This window comes from Misgurnus anguillicaudatus, chromosome 16, assembly GCF_027580225.2.
Source record: "Misgurnus anguillicaudatus chromosome 16, ASM2758022v2, whole genome shotgun sequence".
NCBI lineage: Eukaryota > Metazoa > Chordata > Actinopteri > Cypriniformes > Cobitidae > Misgurnus > Misgurnus anguillicaudatus.
Window position 1 is genome coordinate 9,916,045 of NC_073352.2, and position 23,282 is coordinate 9,939,326.

Genomic DNA, 23,282 nt, shown 5'->3' on the forward strand with positions numbered 1-23,282 from the left:
TTAGTAGCATTGATTAGTTGCGTTTGACGAATTAGATGGGAGAGTTAAACTTAGCCTTTATGAGACCGTGCCAATAAGTCACCAAGCACCAAAAACAGGCCCTTGTACTTCCTCACCGTGCAAAATAAACTGTCCCGATTCATAAAAGTGTCACGAGGTTGGAATTATATGTCATTTCTGGGGGTGTAAATCTACACTTGCTGTTGTAGACACCCTGCATCACATTGTTTGGCTCGGATAGCTTCATAAAAGCCCAGCGCTGAAAATGACCCCAGACTAATGGCTTTATTTCCTGCTCGGATTAAGTCGCTTTTTCTGTATGACTTTATGAGCTGTTTACAAAAGCATTGAAGGTTTGAAAATGAACTCGGTCTGGTTTATTAGCGTAATTCGCTCTGCCTAACGCCGTTTTGTTACCTCCATTGCTTCACAGATGGACAAGTTCGGCAAAGCTGTGAATTACGCCGATGGGGCGCTCTCGTTCATCGAATGCGGCAATGCCATGGAACGAGACCCATTAGAGGCCAAGTCACCATACACGATGTACTCGGAAACAGTAGAGCTCATCAGGTCAGTAACTTTCTGCGTCCGTAATTAAATAACAGAAAGTCGTAAGACATTTTATGTATACAATTCAAAAGATGATTGTTATTAAAGCCAAACACCAAGCCATTCTAGTTGGTATTGTTTTATTGGCACATGCAATGAAAACAGGTATCATTATACAGCTTTAGCCTTTATTGAAGGCTTGATCGAAATATGATGTCAGAGAATTGTAGCCTGGTCCAACCAGACTCTCGTACATTCATTTCATTTGTACAGAGAGTCTGGCTACACTCCATTGCAAAGTGTTACTTCCGTTAAGGAGGGTCCTCTATTGAAGTTTAAAACTATTGGATCTGCCCAGAGTCACTCAGGATCTGCCAAAACCAATCGCTAACATTTGGTCGTGATGTATGTCATGCGCAGTTAGTTTAATCACAACTAGCCAAAATCTACTGCCTTATTAAAAGTGCTACATTTAGGAAAACTGGAGATTATAACTGCATGCATTTGTTTGATTATTTTTTTTATTTACATTTAGTCAAAGTTAATGTTAACATGAATAGACATTTATTGTGTAACTCATCATTTTTTTTGTTACATTTAAGGTATGCGATGAGATTAAAGAACTTCACTAGTCATTCCGCCACAATAGCTGAGAAGAAACTCGCTGTACTGTGGTAAGTTTACCTAAACACATTTATGTGGCCCTCCTGATGTGATATAATGTTGTTTATGTAAGCAATAAGGTATGAGAGGCTGTGCTGTATCGTGAATAAGTAACGGCTGAAGGGCGTTGTAGGCACGACACGAAGCGGAGTTACTTATTCACGATACAGCACTTGCCTCAAGTACCTTATTGCTTTATAAAACGGTTACCACACAATATTAAAGTAAAAAAAAAAATTAGTGCAACTTTCATGAAGTTAAAGATACAATTTGTATTTATGCGCCGAAAGATGGCGCCAGATCAAACAAAAACAATGATGTTGTTTACTGACGCTCTATAGCAGCGTGGAATTATGGGATTTGTAGTCTTTAACTTTAGCCATCAATCAGACGAGAACGAGAAATCACGTTGATGGATAAGGTAATCAAGTCTTATAAATGTTGCGTTTGCTGACATCGTTTATTTCATTATGTAAGTTTATATGTGATGTTCAAAACGAAATTGTTAGTCATATTGATATTACAGTATTAGTCCAAATTCGATGGTTAACACAGCTCAGAATTAAGTTTTCAACTTACAATCTACAATGATTTTTCACATAATGTATTGACAGTACAAATCTTATTGTGAAGTGTCTTAAAATGACCATTTATATTGCTGTACAATACCTTTGATGTGCATATTGTCCGCGGGAAGACGCGCTGATTACAATCTACACACTAATGTTGTGATCAATATAATAGCATACGTTTTTTGAAGGGTTACGAATCAAAACAACTCACCCATCGCGTAAAACACAAGCAGGATCAGAATCTCGGTCTATTTAAATGTTGTCGTGAAGCTCTCTCCATCCAGATAATGCAACAACAAATTGATCCTCCCTCGTTTTGCTCCAAACTCTTCTTTGGTCGTTTGGTTGGCCCGTACGCTAACAGGAGCTGACACAACCAGCGGCAGAAGGTACAGAGATATCCATAAGTCCATAAGCAAGCGCATAGTTCCGCATTTGTCCACGACACTGGCTGCGTCCGAAAACTCAAGGCAGTGAGGACTTGCCTCGCTGCCTCATGAGGAAATGACTTCGGCCTCGGAGGCCTGAAGGCCGCTCAGAGAAAGGCTTTCCAACGCACTTCAAAGGCAGCGTGTTTGAAATATAAACAGAGAGCGCCTTTGTGATAACTTATCACATATTTGAAAACTACAATATTAATTTCTCGCTAGAAATGCAATTAAAATGTGTAAAAAGTTAAAATATACGTTTATTTACACTAAATTTGTGCTCCAGCCGCTTCCTTGGCCGCCATTTTATTTTTTCGAGCTCTACCACTGTTGTCATGTGGTTTACGGTCAGTAAAGGCGGTGACAAAGAGTCACATGCATATTAACGTCATTGACAGGAGACTGCACTGCCCCGTGTCAATGTTTTGAATGGAAATTTTCTCACGATTTACAAGTAGTTGAAAACATTACAGATATTGATAGTAATCAGCTGGACAAAATATATAACACTGGCCTAGTGGTTTTTGGAGATTTTACTGCAAATATCTTACAAATTGCACCTTTAAATCAATAAAAAGCATTCCTTCCGCTAGAAAAAATTGTCCCTGACCATGAACAAAAATGTGTTCCAATGTGTAATATGCATGAAAGCTGAAATAAAAACAACCAACCGATATGTGTAGTTGCTAAGGGTGTTGCTAAGGGCGCAGTGATAAACAGAACAGTTGGGTAAAGCGGTCATAGCAGTGTTTTATCGTAAGTAAAGCACACCTATTGACCAATCAGAATCAAGGATTGGAACTAACCGTTTTATAAAGAAAATTATAATGTATAGTGCTTTTAATGATATATTGTTTTGAAGAAGTTAATTGTAAAGTCAAACTAAGGGCCCTATTGTAATGATCTAAGTGCTTTGTGTTAAGTTCATTTAGGGCATGTCTGAATCCACTTTTGTTTGTTTAACAACGGGAAAAATGGTCGGCGCAGCCAGCACATGGTACAAAAGAGCTGTCCCTACTTTCTCAATGAGTAATGGGTGTGTTTTGGGCTTAACGTGCAATAAACCACCAAAGTGTCATCTCTCATCCCTTTTAAAAGCTAGTTACGCTTGCGGCATGCGATTCCCTATTTAGAGTTTGTAAGCTGAAAAACTGTAAGCAGAGGAAGAAAATTGTTTTAACTAAGATTGATGTTAAATAAATTGCATTGTGTTTTATTTATTGAAATGGTTATTTATGCAATTAAAGCTTTGGTTCTCTTTAAAAGTCGATATTTCAGTCAGTTAAATAAGCTAATAAAGTAGGATGCATGATCACTGTAATCTTGAAAAGTTTTTTATAAGAATAATTTGCAATGCAAAAAAAACACACAATTAAAAATACTTTATTTGTAAAAAACAGGAGATGAAGAATTTACAAACGTGTGGAGAGCCCTGAGTGTTTTGAAAAATATTACTTAAAAATGTTTCTCATCTCACCATATAGGCTACAGAGGTACAAAGTCATCCTATACAATGCATCAGTTGGGTAGCATTTAAAAATAATAATAATAATAAATAAATAAATGCAATATTTGCACTTTTTAAAAGCAAAAAAATTCAGCTTACTAATCAGGTTACAAGTGAAGCACCCCTTCTAAAGTTCAGTAAACTGTCCTCATTTATGTCCAAGAGACTCAATAATAATCGTTTACATTTGAATAATATATTTTTTTTAATATTTAAAAGGTTTGTGTGCTGTTGTGCGTCCCTGTTTGTGTAATAAGCAAAGTGTATCAGCGTTGTTGTCCTATTTATAGGCGCTACGGCTGCATGATAAATCACATGTGATAGTCATGTGCATCTTGTCACGGCCTTTTTACACCTGGTCACTGCATGTGTTTTCTCTGATCTGATTTGTTAAAACTATTCCATTTACATTTGGCCACATAAATGCGTCTTGGCAAAACGGATGTGAATCCGATCTTCTACTCCCAAAATGCAAATACACTATTCATTACTCCGCCTTAAAAAAACGTAAGACGACGTTTTATACAACAAATGGCAGCCCTTACTGTATGTTGGGCAGAGGATGCGCTTCTCCTTGCTTGCTTGGCATGAGCTGGAGTGCGCAGTACAGAGTAGCAGGAGTGATGGCGCGACGTCCAGATCCATGACGGGGAAAAGCGTTCACAAAACTCTCTTTCAAGAGTTTTTCATTGGACTCTTTTATTGGTTCTAGAAAACTATTTTACCCGCTGCCGTCGCTCCATAAAGCAATAGGCATGTCACGTTTGTTTGTTTGCCTCTTTGCTGGCTAACTTCCGGGTGAGGTGTTTCCGTTTAGGAGGAGTTATGCACTGACAGATGTGGTTTCATCAATCAGATGTATTTACACTTGTCCAAATGCGTCCCAGACCACCTCCCGAAGTGGTTTGAGCGATCGGATTTAAATCGGAGGGCATTTACACCTGGTGTTTTTATGATCGGATAGCTATCCGATCAGAGAAAACGCATGAATTGACCAGGTGTTAAAAGCCCCTAAAGCTGGTTTCTTGATTAGTAGTAAATCACCATCACCTGCTTTCAGATGGAGCGGCATTTACTACACAGAGCTGTAGTTCACAATCGGGACAATTTTGCATTTATTATCGTGGATGAAACGCCTGCAAAAATGTATGCGATATGACTCAGCTTGTAAGTGAACTGGCTTTGTGTAGTAAATGCCGCTCCATCTGAAAGCAGGTGATGGCAATTTACTTCTAATCAAGAAACCAACTTTACTGACAAGATGCACATGACAATTGCATGTGATTTATTGTGCAGCTCTAATATAGTAGGCGCATATAACTAATGCACTTAAAATGACCCAATGTTGGGATGTTGTTAGAGAAGCATGGGTTTTTATCTGTGTGTTGGGTTCCAACATTCCTAAAATAAGCACTTCCAGGGATAAATAAAGTGTCTGGATTTGGCACATTTTCCAAGCTAACAAGCCTTTGAAACATTTGAGATAGTGGCAACAAAATATAACAGGGGAACATCAGTTTTCTGATTTGTTCTTGGAGTTATCCAAAAAAACAGTCTCAGATATACTCAGCCAAAATTGCCAAATGTTTACAACTATCACTGGTCACTTCGTATGTCAATCAGATGCTCTCTTTGTACATGAGGGAATTCTTTGCCAGAAACTCTTGACGTCCAATGTGTACCAGATTTTATGTCTATAATCAAAATCTATTGCATTATGTGCAAAGATGACAGATTATTTTTCATGACATACACAGTGACTGCATGCACAAGCACCATGTATGGTGAACGACGTATATGGACCTCAACCACAATATTGCACGTAAATTGCATTACGTCTAAAAAAACCCACTGGCTTAAAGGCCATGAATTACTTTAATAACCCCGTTGATGTAGTCATTTTCGAGAAATGGCATACGCCTTAGTGCCTCCTATGAGGGCGTTAAGGGTGGTATTATAAAACCCTACCGCCGTTCACCGCGAACCATCAGAAGCTAAATCCAGTGCTTTGCCCCGGCAGCCGGTTAAATCTCCTCTCAGCCATCGCTCTTCGACAATCATCCGTATCTGCAAGGAAGCTTTAAAACACTGCTAAAGCGCTTAATCAGCTTAGAGTGGATCATTATTCCTGTATTTCATTAAGCTATTAGAGGATAATGAAAGATTTCCGCACGTTGACAGTGGAAACATATTCTCGGCCAGATAAAAGCCTCCTCCGCTCTGCCTGCCTGTCACGCCGGCACGGCTTGTTTATTTTGAATGTCAAGGTTAGTTTTGCGCTTATAGCGAGATGACAGTCATCAGCCCAGATTGGAATTCGACTGCCAGTCTCTCTGGCTTGTTAATGAAAGCTGTCTAGCAGCCGTAAGGGATTTTCGAAGCCAGCTTCGTTTATGATTTATGAACCTGGGTTGACGACATAATACGGTTAAGGCGGTATTAAAAGCATTTTAAGAGCGCTGTGAAAATATGTTTAGCCTCTGGCTTTAAATATTGGGCCAATATAACCTTTATATTTGGACCTCTGTTCTAGGGAAGCGTTTCATGCCCAAAAGATGCATCAACAGATAAACGCATATCGTAAATGGCGCTGACCTACTTGAATTGTGTTTATATATTTATGTGGCTTCAGTAGATGTGTCAAGAATGTGAGAAAGCTTGGTTTGGTTTCATGTGGTGCTGCATATGTCCAAAGCATCTGGTGTCTCGCAAGCAAACTGTTGAAAGGTCAATCACCCCATGAAACTGGCTGCATTTCCACAGTGCATATACTGTTGCATACCTGTACTGCTTGTTATAATAACACTGTTGTTGTCAAGATTATGCAGAGATTTCTTCAACTATTGGCATTTTGGGCTTGATAGCTCATACACTTAGTTAAAAAGGTACATATATATATATATAAAATGCACTTGTTTGATTTGGTACAAATGTGTACATTTTAAAAGTGTACCACCCCAGTGACAGCTTTTGTGACAGCTAGTGTTTAAAGTTTCCAATTTCACATCAAATTATGTTGTTTTTATAACATTCTGTGCTGGAAATGACATTTTAAGTTATTTTGGAATAAAAATATTTATTTGTTTTGCTAAATCTGTTTTTATAGCTAGCACTTAGAATGTTACTCATTCCCCACCAGCCTTTTTTTTTAAGTTGCCCGCCTGCATTTTTTTGTAATTTTCACAAAAGTTTCACAAAATGCCTTACAGAAAATGTTCTTCTATAAATATATAAACATACAAATATATCAAATGAAAGAACAGACCCTCTGCTGTCAATCAATAATCTCAGTATTACATATAACCATAAAAACTCATCAGGAACATGTTTTTTTTTTTCATGCAAACATTTTCTCTTAAAGGAATATTCCATTTTCTTAAAAGAAAAATCCAGATAATTTACTCACCACCATGTCATCCAAAATGTTGATGTCTTTCTTTGTTCAGTCGAGAAGAAATTATGTTTTTTGAATAAAACATTGCAGGATTTTTCTCATTTTAATGGACTTTAATAGACACCAACAATTAACACTTAACGAGGCATAAGGGTCTTATCTAGCAAAACGATTGTCATTTTTGACAAGAAAAATAATAAATATACACTTTTAAAGCACAACTTCTCGTCTAGATCCGGTCCAGCGCGACCTTACGTAAATGCGTAGTGACGTAGGAAGGTCACGTGTTACATATATAAAACGCACATTTGCGGACCATTGTAAACAATAAACTGACACAAAGACATTAATTAGTATCAGTTGACATACAACAACGTAGGAACGGTCCTCTTTCAATCACTTGTAAACACTGGGGCGGAGTTTCGCGTTCGTCCTCTGTGACCTCTTGACATCATGACGTATTGGTGGGGTCACGCTGGCGCATCACGACCGGATCTAGACGAGAAGTTGTGCTCCAAAAGTGTATATTTTTTATTTTTCTTGTCAAAAATGACAATTGTTTGCTAGATAAGACCCTTATGCCTCGTTTGGGATTGTTTATAGTCCTTTGAAAAAAACTGTTACGTGTTGAGTTGGGTGTAAATTGTTGGTGTCTATTAAAGTCCATTAAAATGAGAAAAATCCTGCAATGTTTTCCTCAAAACACATAATTTCTTCTCGACTGAACAAAGAAAGACATCAACACCCTGGATGACATGGTGGCGAGCAAACCACCTGGATTTTTCCCCCAAGAAAATGGAATACTCCTTTAATTGTCGAGATAACTCATCAATGGCAGTTAATGAGTTAAATTACAACACTATGGCTGGATTTGTTCCTTTTTGACCCAGCACTGTGTTGAAAAAAATCCAACAAATCTATAGTTGGATGAAATGCAAATACGTAGTACGCAATACAATTATTAGAAAAAAACAATCATGAAATCCCACCACTAACCCCGCCCCTAATCCCAACTTCAAAGTTGCGAAAGCAAATAGTAAAAAAATTTATAAATATAATCGCAGGAATTAATATGAATTAACCACCTCGTAAAGTACGTATTGCCATGAGATTGTGTTGGGTAAAATACAGGCAAACCCAAACAATTAATTTACCTAGAAGATATCAGTATTTTACCCTAATAAATACACTTTATTATTTTTTACATTGTTACATTTTATTTCTTTATAAATAACATGATCACACTTTATATTTAATCTCAAACAGGCTCTTAGCTAATTTTTAAAAATAGTTTTTATTAAATGTAATATTTTTAAAATGTCAATGTTTCACTTAAATGGCATGTTTTAAGTTTTAAAGTGATTTCGCAACCCTCATACATTGACATTTGTAAACTTGATGATGCTACAATAATGTTTGCTTTCTGTTTTTTCAGCAATCGCTGTTTGTCACTTTTGTATTTGCGAATGTTCAAACTGAAGAAAGATCACGCAATGAAGTATTCACGCTCGCTAATGGAGTATTTCAAGGTAAGTGTCGTATCAGTTCTTCATGTTGAACGCAAATTAGTAATGGAAAAAGGTTTCTGCAAAGCTAATTTTACCTGTTTTAATTTTCTTATTAATTTTGCGTAGCTTTATTAAAGGCAATTAATTTTATTTGTTAATGTCCGTACATTGTTAAATTGCAAGCTAATGATTAATACTGCTTTAACTGCATATTTGCATACATGCATTTTTTTTCTTTCCCCAGAATTCTGCGAAAAGTTCCCAAGCACCTTCGCCGTGGGGAGCCAATGGAAAGTACGCACATTTTCTCTTCTCATTCTTGTGTATTTATGCTTGCTTGAGAACAGCGCTTCTTCCAGCCGGCAAGTGCGAGATATAAAACATCAGTCATGGTTACTTGACATCAGTGAAGGGATGTGGAGATATAAAATCTGGGAAGGGAACATCATGTCCATGTCCAAATGCCAGTAGTGTGAGCTGGATTTGTGTGTATGTGTCTGATCTGGTCTACCTGGACACTACCCATGCCCGCTGTTGGTCTGCCAACATGCCTGTCAAACGCTTTTAGCCTCAGTGGCCCGGCTCCTGTAGCCGCTATATTAACAATAAAATAGTCCTTGTACGGCGATCAACGCATCCATCCTGGACTTTACCATCATGAATCTTTCTTGACATTCTTTTTCACTTTCTCGTGGGAGTTTATTAATTTATCCGAAGCCTTGAAAACTGCTAAGATTGGGCCTTGCCGTTGACAGGGCGCGTAATTTAGCCGGCTGAGGGTTGAATGTGTTTTCATTTGTCTGTGGAATACAGACCACTGTAGAAAATACTGAATATGTGTGATGATACAGTAAATAATATACAATGTTAACTAATATATTACTGTAAATAATATGCAATATCAATATAATATTAATATACAATATAATCTAATATTTGACTGCTGAATATTGAATAGCCTTTTATTTCAGCCCCGCCCCTAACCACCGGGTTCAAGGCAAATCGTACAAAAATGTACAAATGTGGTTTTATGAATTAATACTAATTAGCCACCTCATAAAATACGTAAGAATCGCCATGAGATAGTCACTAGTAATGTCTTGACAAAAATCGGTTTAGGGCACTTATACAGAAAGTTCTCACAGTCAGATAAAAATCTGTAAGATCTGTTTTTTTAGGGACTTTTTAATCAAGTAACAATACTGGGAAATACGTTCTATAAACTCTTACCAATGTCTTAATTTTGGTCACAACGCTGAGGTGTTTTCCTCTATATCCTTGTCACACCAAACCCCATTGAAATCCCATCATTCTCTGATGTATCATAGATTCACACTGCACTCCTGTAGACGAGCTCAACACCAAATCTAGTCGAGGTGTCTAGTTGACAATCTTTGCCGAGTTATCCAGTGCAGGTGTGATATTCGCTCTGTCCGGGCATACTGTGTGCTTTTTTATACAGTCAGTCTCTTGCCTTGTCTATCTACTGGACTGCATTATTCATGAGCTGATCTGAACATCTCATCCATCTGTCTTCAGGAGCACAGGTACGCCGTCTCCCATGTCTTTGAGCCCATCTCCCGTCAGCTCTGTCAGCAGTGGAGCCATGGGTTCGTCCTCTGCCTCTGGAAGTGTGGCCATTCCTCAACGCATCCACCACATGGCAGCAAGTCACGTCAACATAACCAACAACATCCTGCGCAGCTATGAACACTGGGAAACCGCTGACAAGCTGGCTCAGGAAAGTCAAGGTAAGATCATATTAGAGCTGTCAGTATTGCAATATAATATTTAAAGTTTTGTTGTGATGTAACAACATTTAAAGGTTTGGTGGATGGATGGTTTGTATGCTTCTTTTTATTTCAAATTAAACAAATTCAATGCATCAGTTGGAGAGCTCCAATGTGCAAAGTGCAATAGCATGAAACTAGCTTCAATGTAGTTAGATTCATTTATGTAAATCTGTTAAAAGTTTTCGCATTATTAATTCAATTCAATTCAATTTTATTTATATAGCGCTTTTCACAATTGGTAATTGTTTCAAAGCAGCTTTACATTTAATAGAAGCATGGAAAAGCACAGAAAAATCGACAGATAGTATAACATAATACAGATAGCATAAGCAGCAAAATTTGCTGCAGCTATGAATCAACATTATAAGCGAGTGTATAAATAATATAACATATAGAAGAGGGTGCTAAGTTAAGCCAATGACGGCTGATTCCCTGGGTTGAAAAAACCCCCAGGAGAAGAACTTGACTTTTTAGCCAGGGTAAAAGTCCTAGGAGGAAAAAACCCTTGGGATATATATATATATATGTAAACGAAAAAGGAGATTATACGGGTTCTGTCGGTGATCGTTGGTCAGGCATCAGCTGGGTATCACGTTGAAGGATGGCCAGTAGATCAAGTGTGCCAACCTTCACATTTACCGGAACTGGGTCTGTTTGTCTCATTGTTGTCGGGGTCGAGGACGAGACAGGGAGAGAAACAAAATCCTATTAGCGTAGGGGCCGTTCACATGTAATGCAAGTGTCACACAGAGATGTGGTTTAAAACAGCTCAGTTTCAGACAGGCTAACTATTGCGGCATAAGTATGTTACCGACAGTTGAGGATTTAGCAAATGAAAAAAAAAATGGGGGCGCAAGGCAAGGTATCTATGGTGTCTATGGGGCCCCCCATCTGATCTTTAAAAGAGTATAAAACATGCCAACCCGTTTGACCAGAAGCCATCTGGAGTCGATATTCAATTTGAGCGAAAAAATCGCATGACACAAAGTTAAATCCCGCAAGTAATATAGAGCGAGTAACGCGATGCTATGCGCTTGGTGTGTACGTAGCATTAGGAGGTTAATGTGAAGAGTGTATTTTTTCTGTTAACATATATTCTCTTATACCATTGTGAAATGCTGCGACAAACTGGCTTAAACGCTGTGATGTGTATCCCATTGTAACCCCACCCCGAACCACAACATCACAGGGGTCAAGGCAAATTAAACAAAAATTTATAAATGTGGTCGTACGGATTAATACGAATTAGCCACGTCGTAAAATACAGATGAATTGCCATTAGACAGCGTTGGTTTAACTGTACAATAGACAGTATGTACGATAGCTGCATGGCACTATTTTTGCATTTCTGCCGCAAAAATTACTTGACATTAAAAAATGAATAACTAATTCACACAGGGCGTAAGCGTTAATGCTTGACTGAAGGTGTGTCTGAAGCGTGGCCAACAGCCAATCACAGTGGGCGCAAAACATGCTCTTCTGTTCTCCGGTCTTGCATAAACGTAATTGGCTGGCTCTGCACTAGGTCATTTGCATAAGGCAATCTGATTTGCGCACGCATTGGCACTTGAAAATTTGGAAAAAAATTCAACTTCTGCCATGAGCAACGGCAGTGACGCGACACAGCCGGATCCCTAATTCAGTTCACCAATGCATGATGTCACCCATTCAAACTACTGTAAATGAGAAGCGTCAACGCTTACACCCCGTGAGAATATATCGTAAGCCTCACCATATTGCCTACCATTGACAGCAGTCGTAGCTAAAAATAAATGACAATCAATCTCTCTTTCTCTGTTTCTGTCTGTCTCTCTCTTGGACCTCCTGTGGGTTTGATAGAGTTCTTTCAGGAGCTGGACTCAGTAATGGAACCGTTGACGCAGCACAGCAGCATGACAGAACTGGTGCGATACGTACGCCAAGGATTGCACTGGCTCCGGCTGGAGGCCCATTTGTTATAGTGCTGGCGCTTCCACTGTGCTCTTTCTCTCTCGCTGTCATTCTCACTCTCTTCCCCGCCGTTCATCTCTACCTCCGCTATCTTCGCCATCTCCAACCCTCTGGAGCCCCGAGGGTAGTCGACAGTTAACCACTAGCGAGCCTTCGAACTGTGAGTCATTCCCAGGAGAGTGCATCAGGACCCATTTCGGAACGCCACAGACTGGATTACCTGGAAGGACGGAATGTCGCCGCATCGCATGGGCTACATGGACAGCTGTAGCAGCGAGCAAGTTAACCGAATGAACAAAAACCTAGCTGGTGATCTCTGTTTTGGGGGTCAGGCACCAGGCAAACTCAGACACGTTATTATTCGGGTAGCTACCGAACTGTAGCTTTGTACATTTTGTGCATATAGCTAGGCACGCAACAGCAATCGATTTGTTCGGTAAGCCGACCCAAACCGGTCACAGAAGTTTAAAGTAACGTTTGATATCATGCCCCCTACGGTGTACTTGAAATTGCAATGTGGCCAATTTCAAAACATGACATTAAGCTCATGTAGCTAGACGCATTTGCGTACTTGTGTACTGTATGTTTTGAGCCTTAGCCCCATGAAGCTGAAGGGATAGTTCACCCAAAAATTTACATTGTTTCATCATCGTTCGTGAGCCCCATTCACTTTCATAGTAGGAAAAAAGAATACAATGGAAGTGAATGATCGGTTTGATTAAAATATCTTTCTTTGTGTTTAAATTTATACAGGTTTGTAACAACATGAGTGAGTAAATGATGACCGAATTTTCTTTTTTTTGGTGAACTATCCCTTTAAGACACGCAGCATTTACGGTAAGCATATAAACTGAGCTGTTAATATCTCATACACTTTCCAGGTATATTCAACACCATCTCAAGACCCACGTGTGTCTATTCGAAATCGTGTTTATCCATCAAGGCTTTTGTATGGCTACGCTAGTCAGATTGGTTCTCTCAGATGTTGCCATCATTCTGTTGTACCGCACTATGATTGTTTGCTTGTTGCTTTCACTCCCAAGATCTTACTAGTTTGCCATTCAGAGCCAGATGAGCGATTTCCCTTTATGCGCATATGAGAGATTGATACTTCTGTAAGTGGCATCGGAGAATTTTTTCAATATGTACCATATTGACTGTGTAGTATATGACAGCTACTTTAACTGTTCGGTGTTTGTTCAATCTTGCATGTTAACGCGGAGAGCTCGAGGTAGAAGTGAAAGACATCGGCGAGCGCTACGACGAATCGATGTGTTTTTTGCTATCATTCCAGCATCTTTGGATCGATCAAACGTAACATTAGGTCGCTATCTGTAGAGAGTTTATTAACGCTTGTATTTTAACATCGCATTTTTCCATTTCAGGAGACATTCGCGAACAAAACAAGTCAGTGTTTTTTGGACCTCCACAATTGTTCGTGTGATCAAATCACAAATGTTTTGTAATCAAAAATGTTCATTTTTTTCACGCATAAACTCTTTATGGATGAATTTAATGTTAATATGAGAAATTGTTTCGGTAAAATACAGTTTCTCCGTGCAGGTCTGATCTTAAGTGTGTCCATATGTGTGTGTGAAGCAGATCTTGTGTTCATTGTATTGCATAGCTTCATGCATCTATCTATCTATCTATCATGTGAATGTCAGACTGTGAGAGTGACAGAGAGGATGTACTGTATGTGTGAAATGAACATTTCACTAAGATTTTTCAAAAGTGCCTGCGTATCCGATGGAAATTTATTAGAGTCTATATTTAAGAATGATACTGGATCCGAATGATTTTCCATACCATATTGGTATATCCAATGTTTTTGTTTTCATAACATGATTATTTATTTATTTACTTTGTAAAATGTTTGTATCTGTTTTGGCTTTAACGTTCAGCTTTGTAAAAAAGATGTACATTTCAGGATTTCATTTTCTGCTCTGATGATGATAGAAGATGACGTAAAATTCTTGGTACATTTCAATTCTTTACGTAATTGTGCAGCTGAATATGCTTTCCTCATTTGCTCTAACTCTGGTTGTTTCAAGGCAAATCTCACGTACCGTAGCGAGAAGTTCTTACAACGTTCAATAAATCAAACATAGTGCAATACAGACTGTAGCACAGCGAGGATGAATAGCAATACTTTATGATAAATATTCAAATCATCCAGCAACTATAAAAAAGTATTTTATCCCAAAAATTAACCGCAAAGCAAAATAAATCAAAGCGAGCCAATTTTCACTTCGTTGACGTCCGTTGATGCAAGACTAAAAGTATCTTTATGCAAAAAATTCCCATTACAATGTTACCAGCTGTTATCTTACTTGTGTGGAGTCAGTTTTTCAAATGTGTTTGGCTTGTGCAGCATCTGCTGTCGTGCATGTTTGAGTTCTGCCGGAGAAATCTGTGGCCCTCCGGCAGCACACTGACTCACATTCAGTCAAATAAACAACCTGCTCTGCCTATCACATGCACCTCTATTGCCCACGCTTTGACTTGCATTGAAAAACACATGAATACTTTTTGAAACATTTATACGTTGCTTCTCACTATAAATGTAAAGTTCATAGGCTGAAAGAGCAAATAAATTTGTGAATATTTTATGTTCTGAGACAAATATCAATACTATCAATAGAGCAATGTAATGCACGCACAGTGCCATCGAAAACCAATTTTTTTAGAGGACTATACAGTAGGTTTGTAACTAAAATGTGGAAAGCTGATATGTGACCCTGTCTGTGAAATCCAGGCTAATGTGTCATAATCTAATTTTGAGATTAAGACAATCAAAATTTGATTTTACATTGATTTTAATCAACGACCTTGACCTTACTCAAGGTTATATTTTTTAACAGAATGTTCTTTACATTATGTGGGATGATTTTATGCCGTGTGAGTTTTTGCAGACCGGGTCACATATATTCATTATGGTATTATAGAACTAATCTGTATTTTAAATGGCAACAACACAAATATTTATTCATTGCATAAATCATTCTCTTATTCTGATGTTTAATTGAAAAGGTTTTAGCTTTAATTACAAAAAGTGTTGAATATATGTATCAAATACTAATCAAACTAGACCATAATAAATATTTACAGTACTGTGCAAAAGTCTTAGCCCGCCATGCCAGAATTAGATTTGTTGTTTTTGCAATGTTATAGTGATCATATATAATTGTTTCTCAGTCTCTTTAACTCTTTCACCGCCAACATTTTTTTAAAAAGTCGCCAGCGTTTTTCATGATTTTCACCAAAGTTTAATGCCTTCCAAAAAATGTTCTTCTTCAAATATATAAACATACAATATACCAAATGAAAGAACAGACCCTCTGCTTTCAAACAAACAAAAAAAACGTTTCATCCTACCTTGAGTAGTTCTTTTGTAACCTAGTGGATAATTGCGGAAAGACGGAAATACTCGTCAATGGCGGGGAAAGAGTTAATAGAATACATCCAGAAAATACAGGAAATGTGAATATAGTATTAAAAACTGTATAAAAATGTAAACTGATGTGTCAAGTTTTTATGGTAAACTCCCTTTTCATTTGAGCAATAGCAGGAAACTGCAGGATCTCTTACCCTGGGTTCACACCAGCCGCGTTTGAGGCATCAAATTCGGGTCTACCGCGTCTAGTTTGCCGCTTGAACATTTTGAGTTTACTTGCTTCATTCGGGCATGAAATTCTAGTCATCAAGACATTCACGGGGAAATTCGCGTCATGGGAGGGGCGACTCCGCTCGTTAGAGCAAGCTCCTGATTGGTTAACGCGGCACGTTTTTCCACCAAAGTTCAAATTTTTCAACTTGCGCGTTTACCGTGGCATTGCTCAATTCGGGCCATTCGCGCAACCTAGACGCGTGAATGAGGCGGAATTGCGTCTTCGGCGTTAAATGCCTCATTCGCGCCGCGAGACCCTCAGACGCACATTGACTTAACATTGAAATCACTTGCACTTTACGCCTCTACCGCGGCTGGTCTGAACGCAGCATTAAAACTAAATAAAGTTAAATCATTATTAATAATTTTAAAGAAATTAGTATTTTTCCTTCATTCTGCTCAAAAATGCTCAAGATGTGTTTAGTGCCAAGAGAGGTCACACTAAACACTGACGATGCATAAAGATTTATTTTTTATTTTTTGTACATATGAAGAGTTTCGTGGCAAAACGAGATAACTTCGTTTTTTGTCCAGAAATCTCGTTTTGTGGTTGTGCATTCCAATAAATATCAATTTAACTGCAGTTGGTTTGTTTTGATTTAAACCTTCATAACTTAAAAAATACAGCTAAGTAGCACCATAAAACAAAATAATAACATGATAAAATAATAATAAACATGTTTTGACAAAAATGTTAAAAATGGAGTTATCTCGTTTTGCAACGAAACTCTTCATATTTCCTCTATTTTCTGTTTGTATCGTAATAAAATAGATTGAAAAATAAATATGGATGGACATTAAAACTTCTAAAACAACAAGTCTGGTGGTGGCCTAAGACTTTTGCACAGTACTGTACATTATAATAATGCATTACCTTACCTCAGATTAGTTCATGAAGACAACATTGAGTCATTGCTATTGCATTTACAGATTATCAAAATTTTATGCAGTGAATATGCATATCTTGCATTGTATATTCATTGGGCTTATAGAGGTTGTGCATAGTAGTGTCAGAGTAAGCAAATTATTTGGTTGCACTTTATTTTACAGGATGTACACTCATAGTTAATGCGATAGTTCACCCCAAAATAAAAGCATGACTTTCTATTTTCAGCCAAACGGAGTTAAATAATATCCTGACTTTTTTCAGCTTGGATAGTACCCCAAATTGAAAGATCCAAAAGCACATCAATCAAAAACTAATCCATGCAGTTATTAAATGTCTTCTGAAGGGAAGCCATGGGTTTTTGGAATGTTGGGTCGGAGGTCAGCCTCCAGCTCACTATGGCACAACTCAATGGCACTATCCAGTGTCATCATAAAGCTGAAAAGAGCCAGGATATTATTTAATATAACTCTGTTTGGCTGTAAGGAGAAAGTCATAGACACGTAGGATTGATGAGGAGGAGTAAAATATGGGCTAATTTTTATTTTGGGTGAACTGTTCCTTTAACCAACAAATTACTGCTAACTCCCTGTATGGATTAGGTTTAGGGCTGGTACATACACTGTAAAAATGCCTTGTTGCACTTAAATTTTTAAGTTTAATCAACTTGAATTTACAATTCGTTTCAACTTTCTTGAATTGAGGAGTTAAAAAGTTGAAATAACTTAACCCATTTGTATTCATGAAAGATGCTAAAAAAGCCTAAACAGGACACTAATCGTACCTGCTGCGATTTTATTGTAAAAGGGTTTACATAATTTGAATCACAAGAATCTCAGCTTTCCAAAGATATGTGACATGTTTAGCTTTTTGTTTTTGAGTTGTTTTGAGTTTTCTGTCAAAGAATGCAGTGTTTCTCTTACGGTACACTGTCAGAAATAAACGTACAAAACTGTAACTTTTCTGTCACTGGGGCTGTAGCCTAGTTTCCGATTGCTACCTTTACAGGAATACAAAACAGAACACAATTTTGGGTTGATTACCGTACCTTTAGGACATACATTATTAGAAAAAAGTCAAAATATGTACCCTAGCTGTCAGTGGGGCAGCACCCTTTAAAAAGGTCATTGTATGGACCAGATATGTAAACATTTAGTACCAATATGTACATTTGAAATACTAATATGTATTTTTGAGGTACTAATAAGCTCTCTTTGATCCCAACATGTACCTCTGAGGTACTAAAATGAAATCCTTAGGTGCAAAGCTGTACTTTTTGAAAGGGTACAGCCCCAGTGACAGAAAAGGTACAGTTTTGTAACTTTATTTTTATATTTTATAGCAACTCCTTAATAAACTCAAGCAAACTTATACATTTAAAGTGTAACAAGGCATTTTTTACAGTGTTGCATAGTACTGGACTTTAAAATAATATACTACCAATATTGGTTACCGTAATACCAGGATATGTGACATATAGTCTGAAAAGAGATGAAAATATATTTCTAAGCCAAACGTTTCATGATCAGGGCTATAAACACAACTATGCCATTTCTAAAGATGTGATTTAAGTTTATTTACATTTGCTGTAATTCAGACTACTTTTAATAAGCATTACGCTGTTTCTTGTTAAATAACGGAAATGCAGTTAGCAATTAACCCTACTCACTGTCTTTCTCAATGGGCTTTACTACGGCGAAAAAGCCTATCAGGAAGAACAATCTCCAATTACAGATGGCTCAGCTGGAGGCTTTCTATTCGCTCCGCAAATTAAACATGTAAATAGCTCTTCTTTACCGCAAAACACCACATCATGTTAGTCAATTAAAGATCTTCCAGTTCCCACGCTGACGAACAGACGGCCTGTGGTACGTTTAAAAAAGACGGGCATTGGTTACATCAAATAGGCCTTCATTAGTATTAAACATAAGCACTTCTCTGGTTATATATTTAAAACTAAATAACCTATAAGGCAAGTTTATCAAACCACATAGGAACTCTAATGTTGTTTCATTGATTCAATTGCACGTTATAAAGTCAGTTTCTAACTTCATCAGAGGTTTCTTTTTAAATGCCTTGTTACCAATGTAAACTGTAAAGAATCAAAGAGCAGTTATTTACAGTCTCGTCCAGTTTGTGTTTCTCTGTACAGTATAGAGTTGTGCGCTATGATTTGTCTTTTTGAGATTGTACTCGTATCAAGGCATTGCATTTGACCCCAAACCATCCACAGCTTTCAGTCAATGAAGATATGCAACATCTCATCGCTTCCAAATATATCAGCCTTCCTGCTATAAAATCCTACTTTTAGTTTGTCATAATGTCAGCATCTGGATACTCATAGTCTTGGTTTTTGAATCTTGGTGTACAGAATAGTAAAGCTATGATGGATTTCTTAAAGATGATAAGTATTTACTCAACAAGGCAATACTTCTTACTTAAGGTGGATTGATATAAGCCATTGAAGTAACCAAATGAAAGGCAATGTGTTGAAGTACAACGGTGGCATGGACTTATACTGGCAAAATCTAAAACTGAAATTGGAGCAACGTCCCAAAGAGAAGTTAATCTCGATTGAGCCTTATGGGAAATGATGTCATTTCCCTTTCCTGTGGTTTTAGAAATGCAGCCATCACACTATGAGGAAAGTTTCAAGGTTTGGATAAAATATGCAAACAGATTTATGTGGAAAAAAATTGTGGCGAGGAAACACAAATTTCTTACGAGTTTTAATGCTGCATGAATCTTTGTACAAGCCACAATGTCATATTTAAAGTTGCATTTAAAACTCAATTTCAATGACGTCAGTATTGTTATATGTTGTAGACATATTTAAATCTATCTGAAAGCAGTTCTGTGAAACTTGCGCTTTATAGAAATGCCTCAATGCTACCTATTGCCTAAAAGGATGTTGGGTTGACGTCAAGAAAGGGACGGATTTCTACTTCAAGTAAACAGCCTTTATCTTCTGAAGGTATCGGCTGTGAAGGATGGACAAAGTTGTACACATTAATTGCAATGACAGAAGATTTCAATGTTCTGGCATGCTGTAGAACTGTTTGTTTTTGTTTTGTTTGTTATTTTTGTACAGAGCAGGTAACCTGCAATGCTTTGAATTTATACATTGTATAGTTGTACGAATTCATTTTCAAATACGTTACGTATCGAAAAACCTTCCTGCCTGGTTAGCTTTGTATTTCAAATGTGTTGCACAAGTCTGGCAATTTTTTTATTCTTCTTTTTTTGGCTATTGTATGTTTATTTTATAATAAAACTGTCAAACGTAATGAACAAAATTGAGATGTAGTTATGTTGTTTTTAAATGTTTAATGTCTGTATAAAAATGATGAATAAAAATGGTATGAGCCAAGAATTTCTGACCCAAATATGAATAATTCAGGGTTTGTATTTCTTAAAGGAGTTTATGCTTAACTATTTCCCCGCCATTGATGAGTTATCTTGTCAATTAAAGGGACACAATTTTTTTTTTAAATATGGTAATTTTACAGCTCCCGTAGAGTTAAACATTTGATTCTTACCGTTTTGGAATCCATTCATCTGATCTTTTAGCATAGCTTAGCATAATCCATTGAATCGGATTAGATCATTAGCATCGCACTATAAAATAACCAAAAAGTATACTCTCATTCTGGCGTAATAATCAAGGACTTTGCTGCTGTAACATGGCTGCAGCAGGCGTAGTGATATTACGCACTGCCCGAAAATAGTCCCCATTGGTTACTTTCAATAGCAGGGGACTATTTTCGGGCAGTGCGTAATATCACTACGCCTGCTGCAGCCATGTTACGGCAGCAGGGTCCTTGATTATTGCGCCAGAATGGGAGTGTAGTTCCTAGCCATATCTGCCTGGAAAATTGCAACTTTTAATTTTCCATCTGTCTTAGTACACGATGTGAGTCAAGTTTTACATTATCCTGACGTTGTCATACTCAATTCTAGTCAGAATTTGAGTCTGATACCGCTCCATTGGGCTGTGATTATGGGGCGTGTCTCAACCGTACCAGGACAAAAAATGCCTCTGCGCTCAATTGGATAGACAACCAATCAGCAAGGAGTGTGTGACGTATTTTAAAAATTCGGTTATGGCTAGCAGATGCTATCTAGCAGTCAATAAGAGCCTCCTAGTGATGAGTGGTCAAACAATTTACTCACCTGAATGTATTTTCCCTAAAGTACGACAACAAAAGCACTTGAACACAACACACTGGTAAATACCAGTTAATAAACGAAAATTTTGCATTTGAAGTCAGCATAAGTCTGAGTTACCAAACGTATATCGACACCTACTATGTTTACAACATTTGATTCATATTACGACATTGTGGGGCGGTTTCCCGGACAGGGATTAGACTAGTCCTAGACTTAAACACTTTTAAGAGCTCTCCAAACTGAAAACAACTTTCACTTACAGATCTTAAAATACATCAGGGCCCTTTGTTTTACTTCGAGATGCACACAGGTAATGTTTTTAGTAAGGCATGTTGTTTAAAACTAGTTATATTTCCTAATTAAACTAAGGCCTAGTCCTGGATTAAGCTAATCCTGGTCCGGGAAACCGCCCCTGTGAGTTATTTACTAAGTGATACAGTCAGACTATCTCTTACCAGTTGTAAGTTAGGTGAACATCCACAACGATACCCATTACGTTGGCTTGAAAAACATCGGAGGCTAGCATGTCCATCCACTTCTTATGGATTCCGGGCTTCTGAAAAGAACCAAAGGAGAAACAACAATGACCACTGGGTTTTCATTATGTCCCGTGTTCATAGCGACCGGCGGAGCCAGCTGATAAATTATCCCGTAGGAAGGGCGGCAAACACATATTTTTCGATCAACAAATACCTTGATCGCGTTTTCTGTTCCTCTTTAAAATCAATGCACTGCCGATATCTTGTAGAACAGACTTGATGGCAAAATTGAATTCTCCAGCGGCAGCAATTTTGTTGTAAACAGATTCAGCACACGCGCTCTTTGGTAAGATGGTTGATTACATTACTGTTGATCATCAGTCCATCATCGTATAAAGCCCTCCCTGACAATTTGATTGGTTCGACCAGCTTTGGGTCTAGCATAGTAGCTCCTCAACGGAGAAACCACAGACCGATCTACCCGTCCTTAAATGTTGTGGGTGGGGCTAAGATTGGCTGGCACTCAGGCTAGTTTTAAATAGGAAAAATAACTCTTTGGTTATTTTTTAGCGTGATGCTAATGGTCTAATCAGATTCAATGGATTATGCTAAGCTATGCTCAAAGTGCTAGCGCCAGACCCGGAGATCAGATGAATGAATTCCAAAACGGTAAGAATCAAATGTTTAACTCTAGGGGAGCTGGAAAATGAGTATATTTTCAAAAAAGTGGAATGTCCCTTTAAGAGACATTTGCATGAAAAAAAAAAGTGTTCCTGATGAGTTTTTATGGTAATCTGTAATACCGGGATTATCCACTTTCTTACCAATTTATAAAAAACTGAAGCAAAAAATTATTTATTAATTTTACACTCCGTGTATGTTTTGACAATCGTACTTAATGTAACCTCTATCAAAATTCCTTTACAAAAATGCAATTATTTCAGCTTTTTGCTAATTTAGTTTTTGCTAAGTTTTTGTTTGTTTGTTTGTTTGAAAGCAGAGGGTTTGAAAGATCTGTCATCCTTTACTCACATTGATGAAACTCATTTGATTTCACACACTGTAAAAATGCAGCATTTTTGTCAAATCAACATATAATGTTATGTTAAACTTAAAAAGTTAAATAATTTCTATAAAAACAAGTTGTTTTAACTTCATGCTGCATTTTTACAGTGTAAAACACAAACAAAGATGTTGCACTGTAACTGTGTGCGTTCACACCAGACGCGGTAGAGGTGGCAAAACCCGCTATTCGATCGTAGTTGGATGCTTGAACATTTAGAGTTTACTCGCTTCATTCACGTGTGAAAGCCGCATGTGAAATTCTAGTCATTCGAGACAGTCACGTGGAAATACGCGTCATGGGAGGGGCTTCTGCAAGCTCCTGATTGGTTAACGTGGCGCGAATATCTGTTTCTAATCCACAGGATGCCTATTCACGTCTTTGCATTGACTTAACATGTAAATCACTCATGCGTGCCGCCTTTTCCGCGTCTGGTGTGAACGCAAGGTAAAAAAAAATATTTGTTGGTTTAACTTAAAAAATTTAGTTGCCTTAAACATTTCAATATGTAAAAAAACAATGTTATGACAACTAATATTTTTAAGTTAAATAAACTTTTTTAACAATGTGGGAAATATATTAACAAACGAGAGCCTTTTTTATATTTATTAATGCTTTGTAAATGAATAGTACATTGAAAACACTACAAA

General features: G+C 37.6%; 1 protein-coding gene across 2 annotated transcripts in view; it reads left to right on the top strand.

The window, feature by feature from the left end:
• The window catches only part of aff2 (AF4/FMR2 family, member 2), a 295,072-nt gene that overhangs the window by 259,169 nt on the left and 12,621 nt on the right, over nucleotides 1-23,282 (top strand). Inside the window, exons 16-21 of one of the 2 annotated variants that reach the window (XM_055177532.2) lie at nucleotides 434-570; nucleotides 1,152-1,223; nucleotides 8,549-8,642; nucleotides 8,866-8,915; nucleotides 10,161-10,372; nucleotides 12,254-20,220. In XM_055177532.2, coding sequence (XP_055033507.2) covers nucleotides 434-570; nucleotides 1,152-1,223; nucleotides 8,549-8,642; nucleotides 8,866-8,915; nucleotides 10,161-10,372; nucleotides 12,254-12,375 — 687 coding nt within the window. In that variant the 3' untranslated portion in view covers nucleotides 12,376-20,220. Of the gene's footprint in view, nucleotides 1-433; nucleotides 571-1,151; nucleotides 1,224-8,548; nucleotides 8,643-8,865; nucleotides 8,916-10,160; nucleotides 10,373-12,253; nucleotides 20,221-23,282 lie in introns of those variants that run through there. The other variant, XM_073854091.1, reaches the window with a different exon arrangement.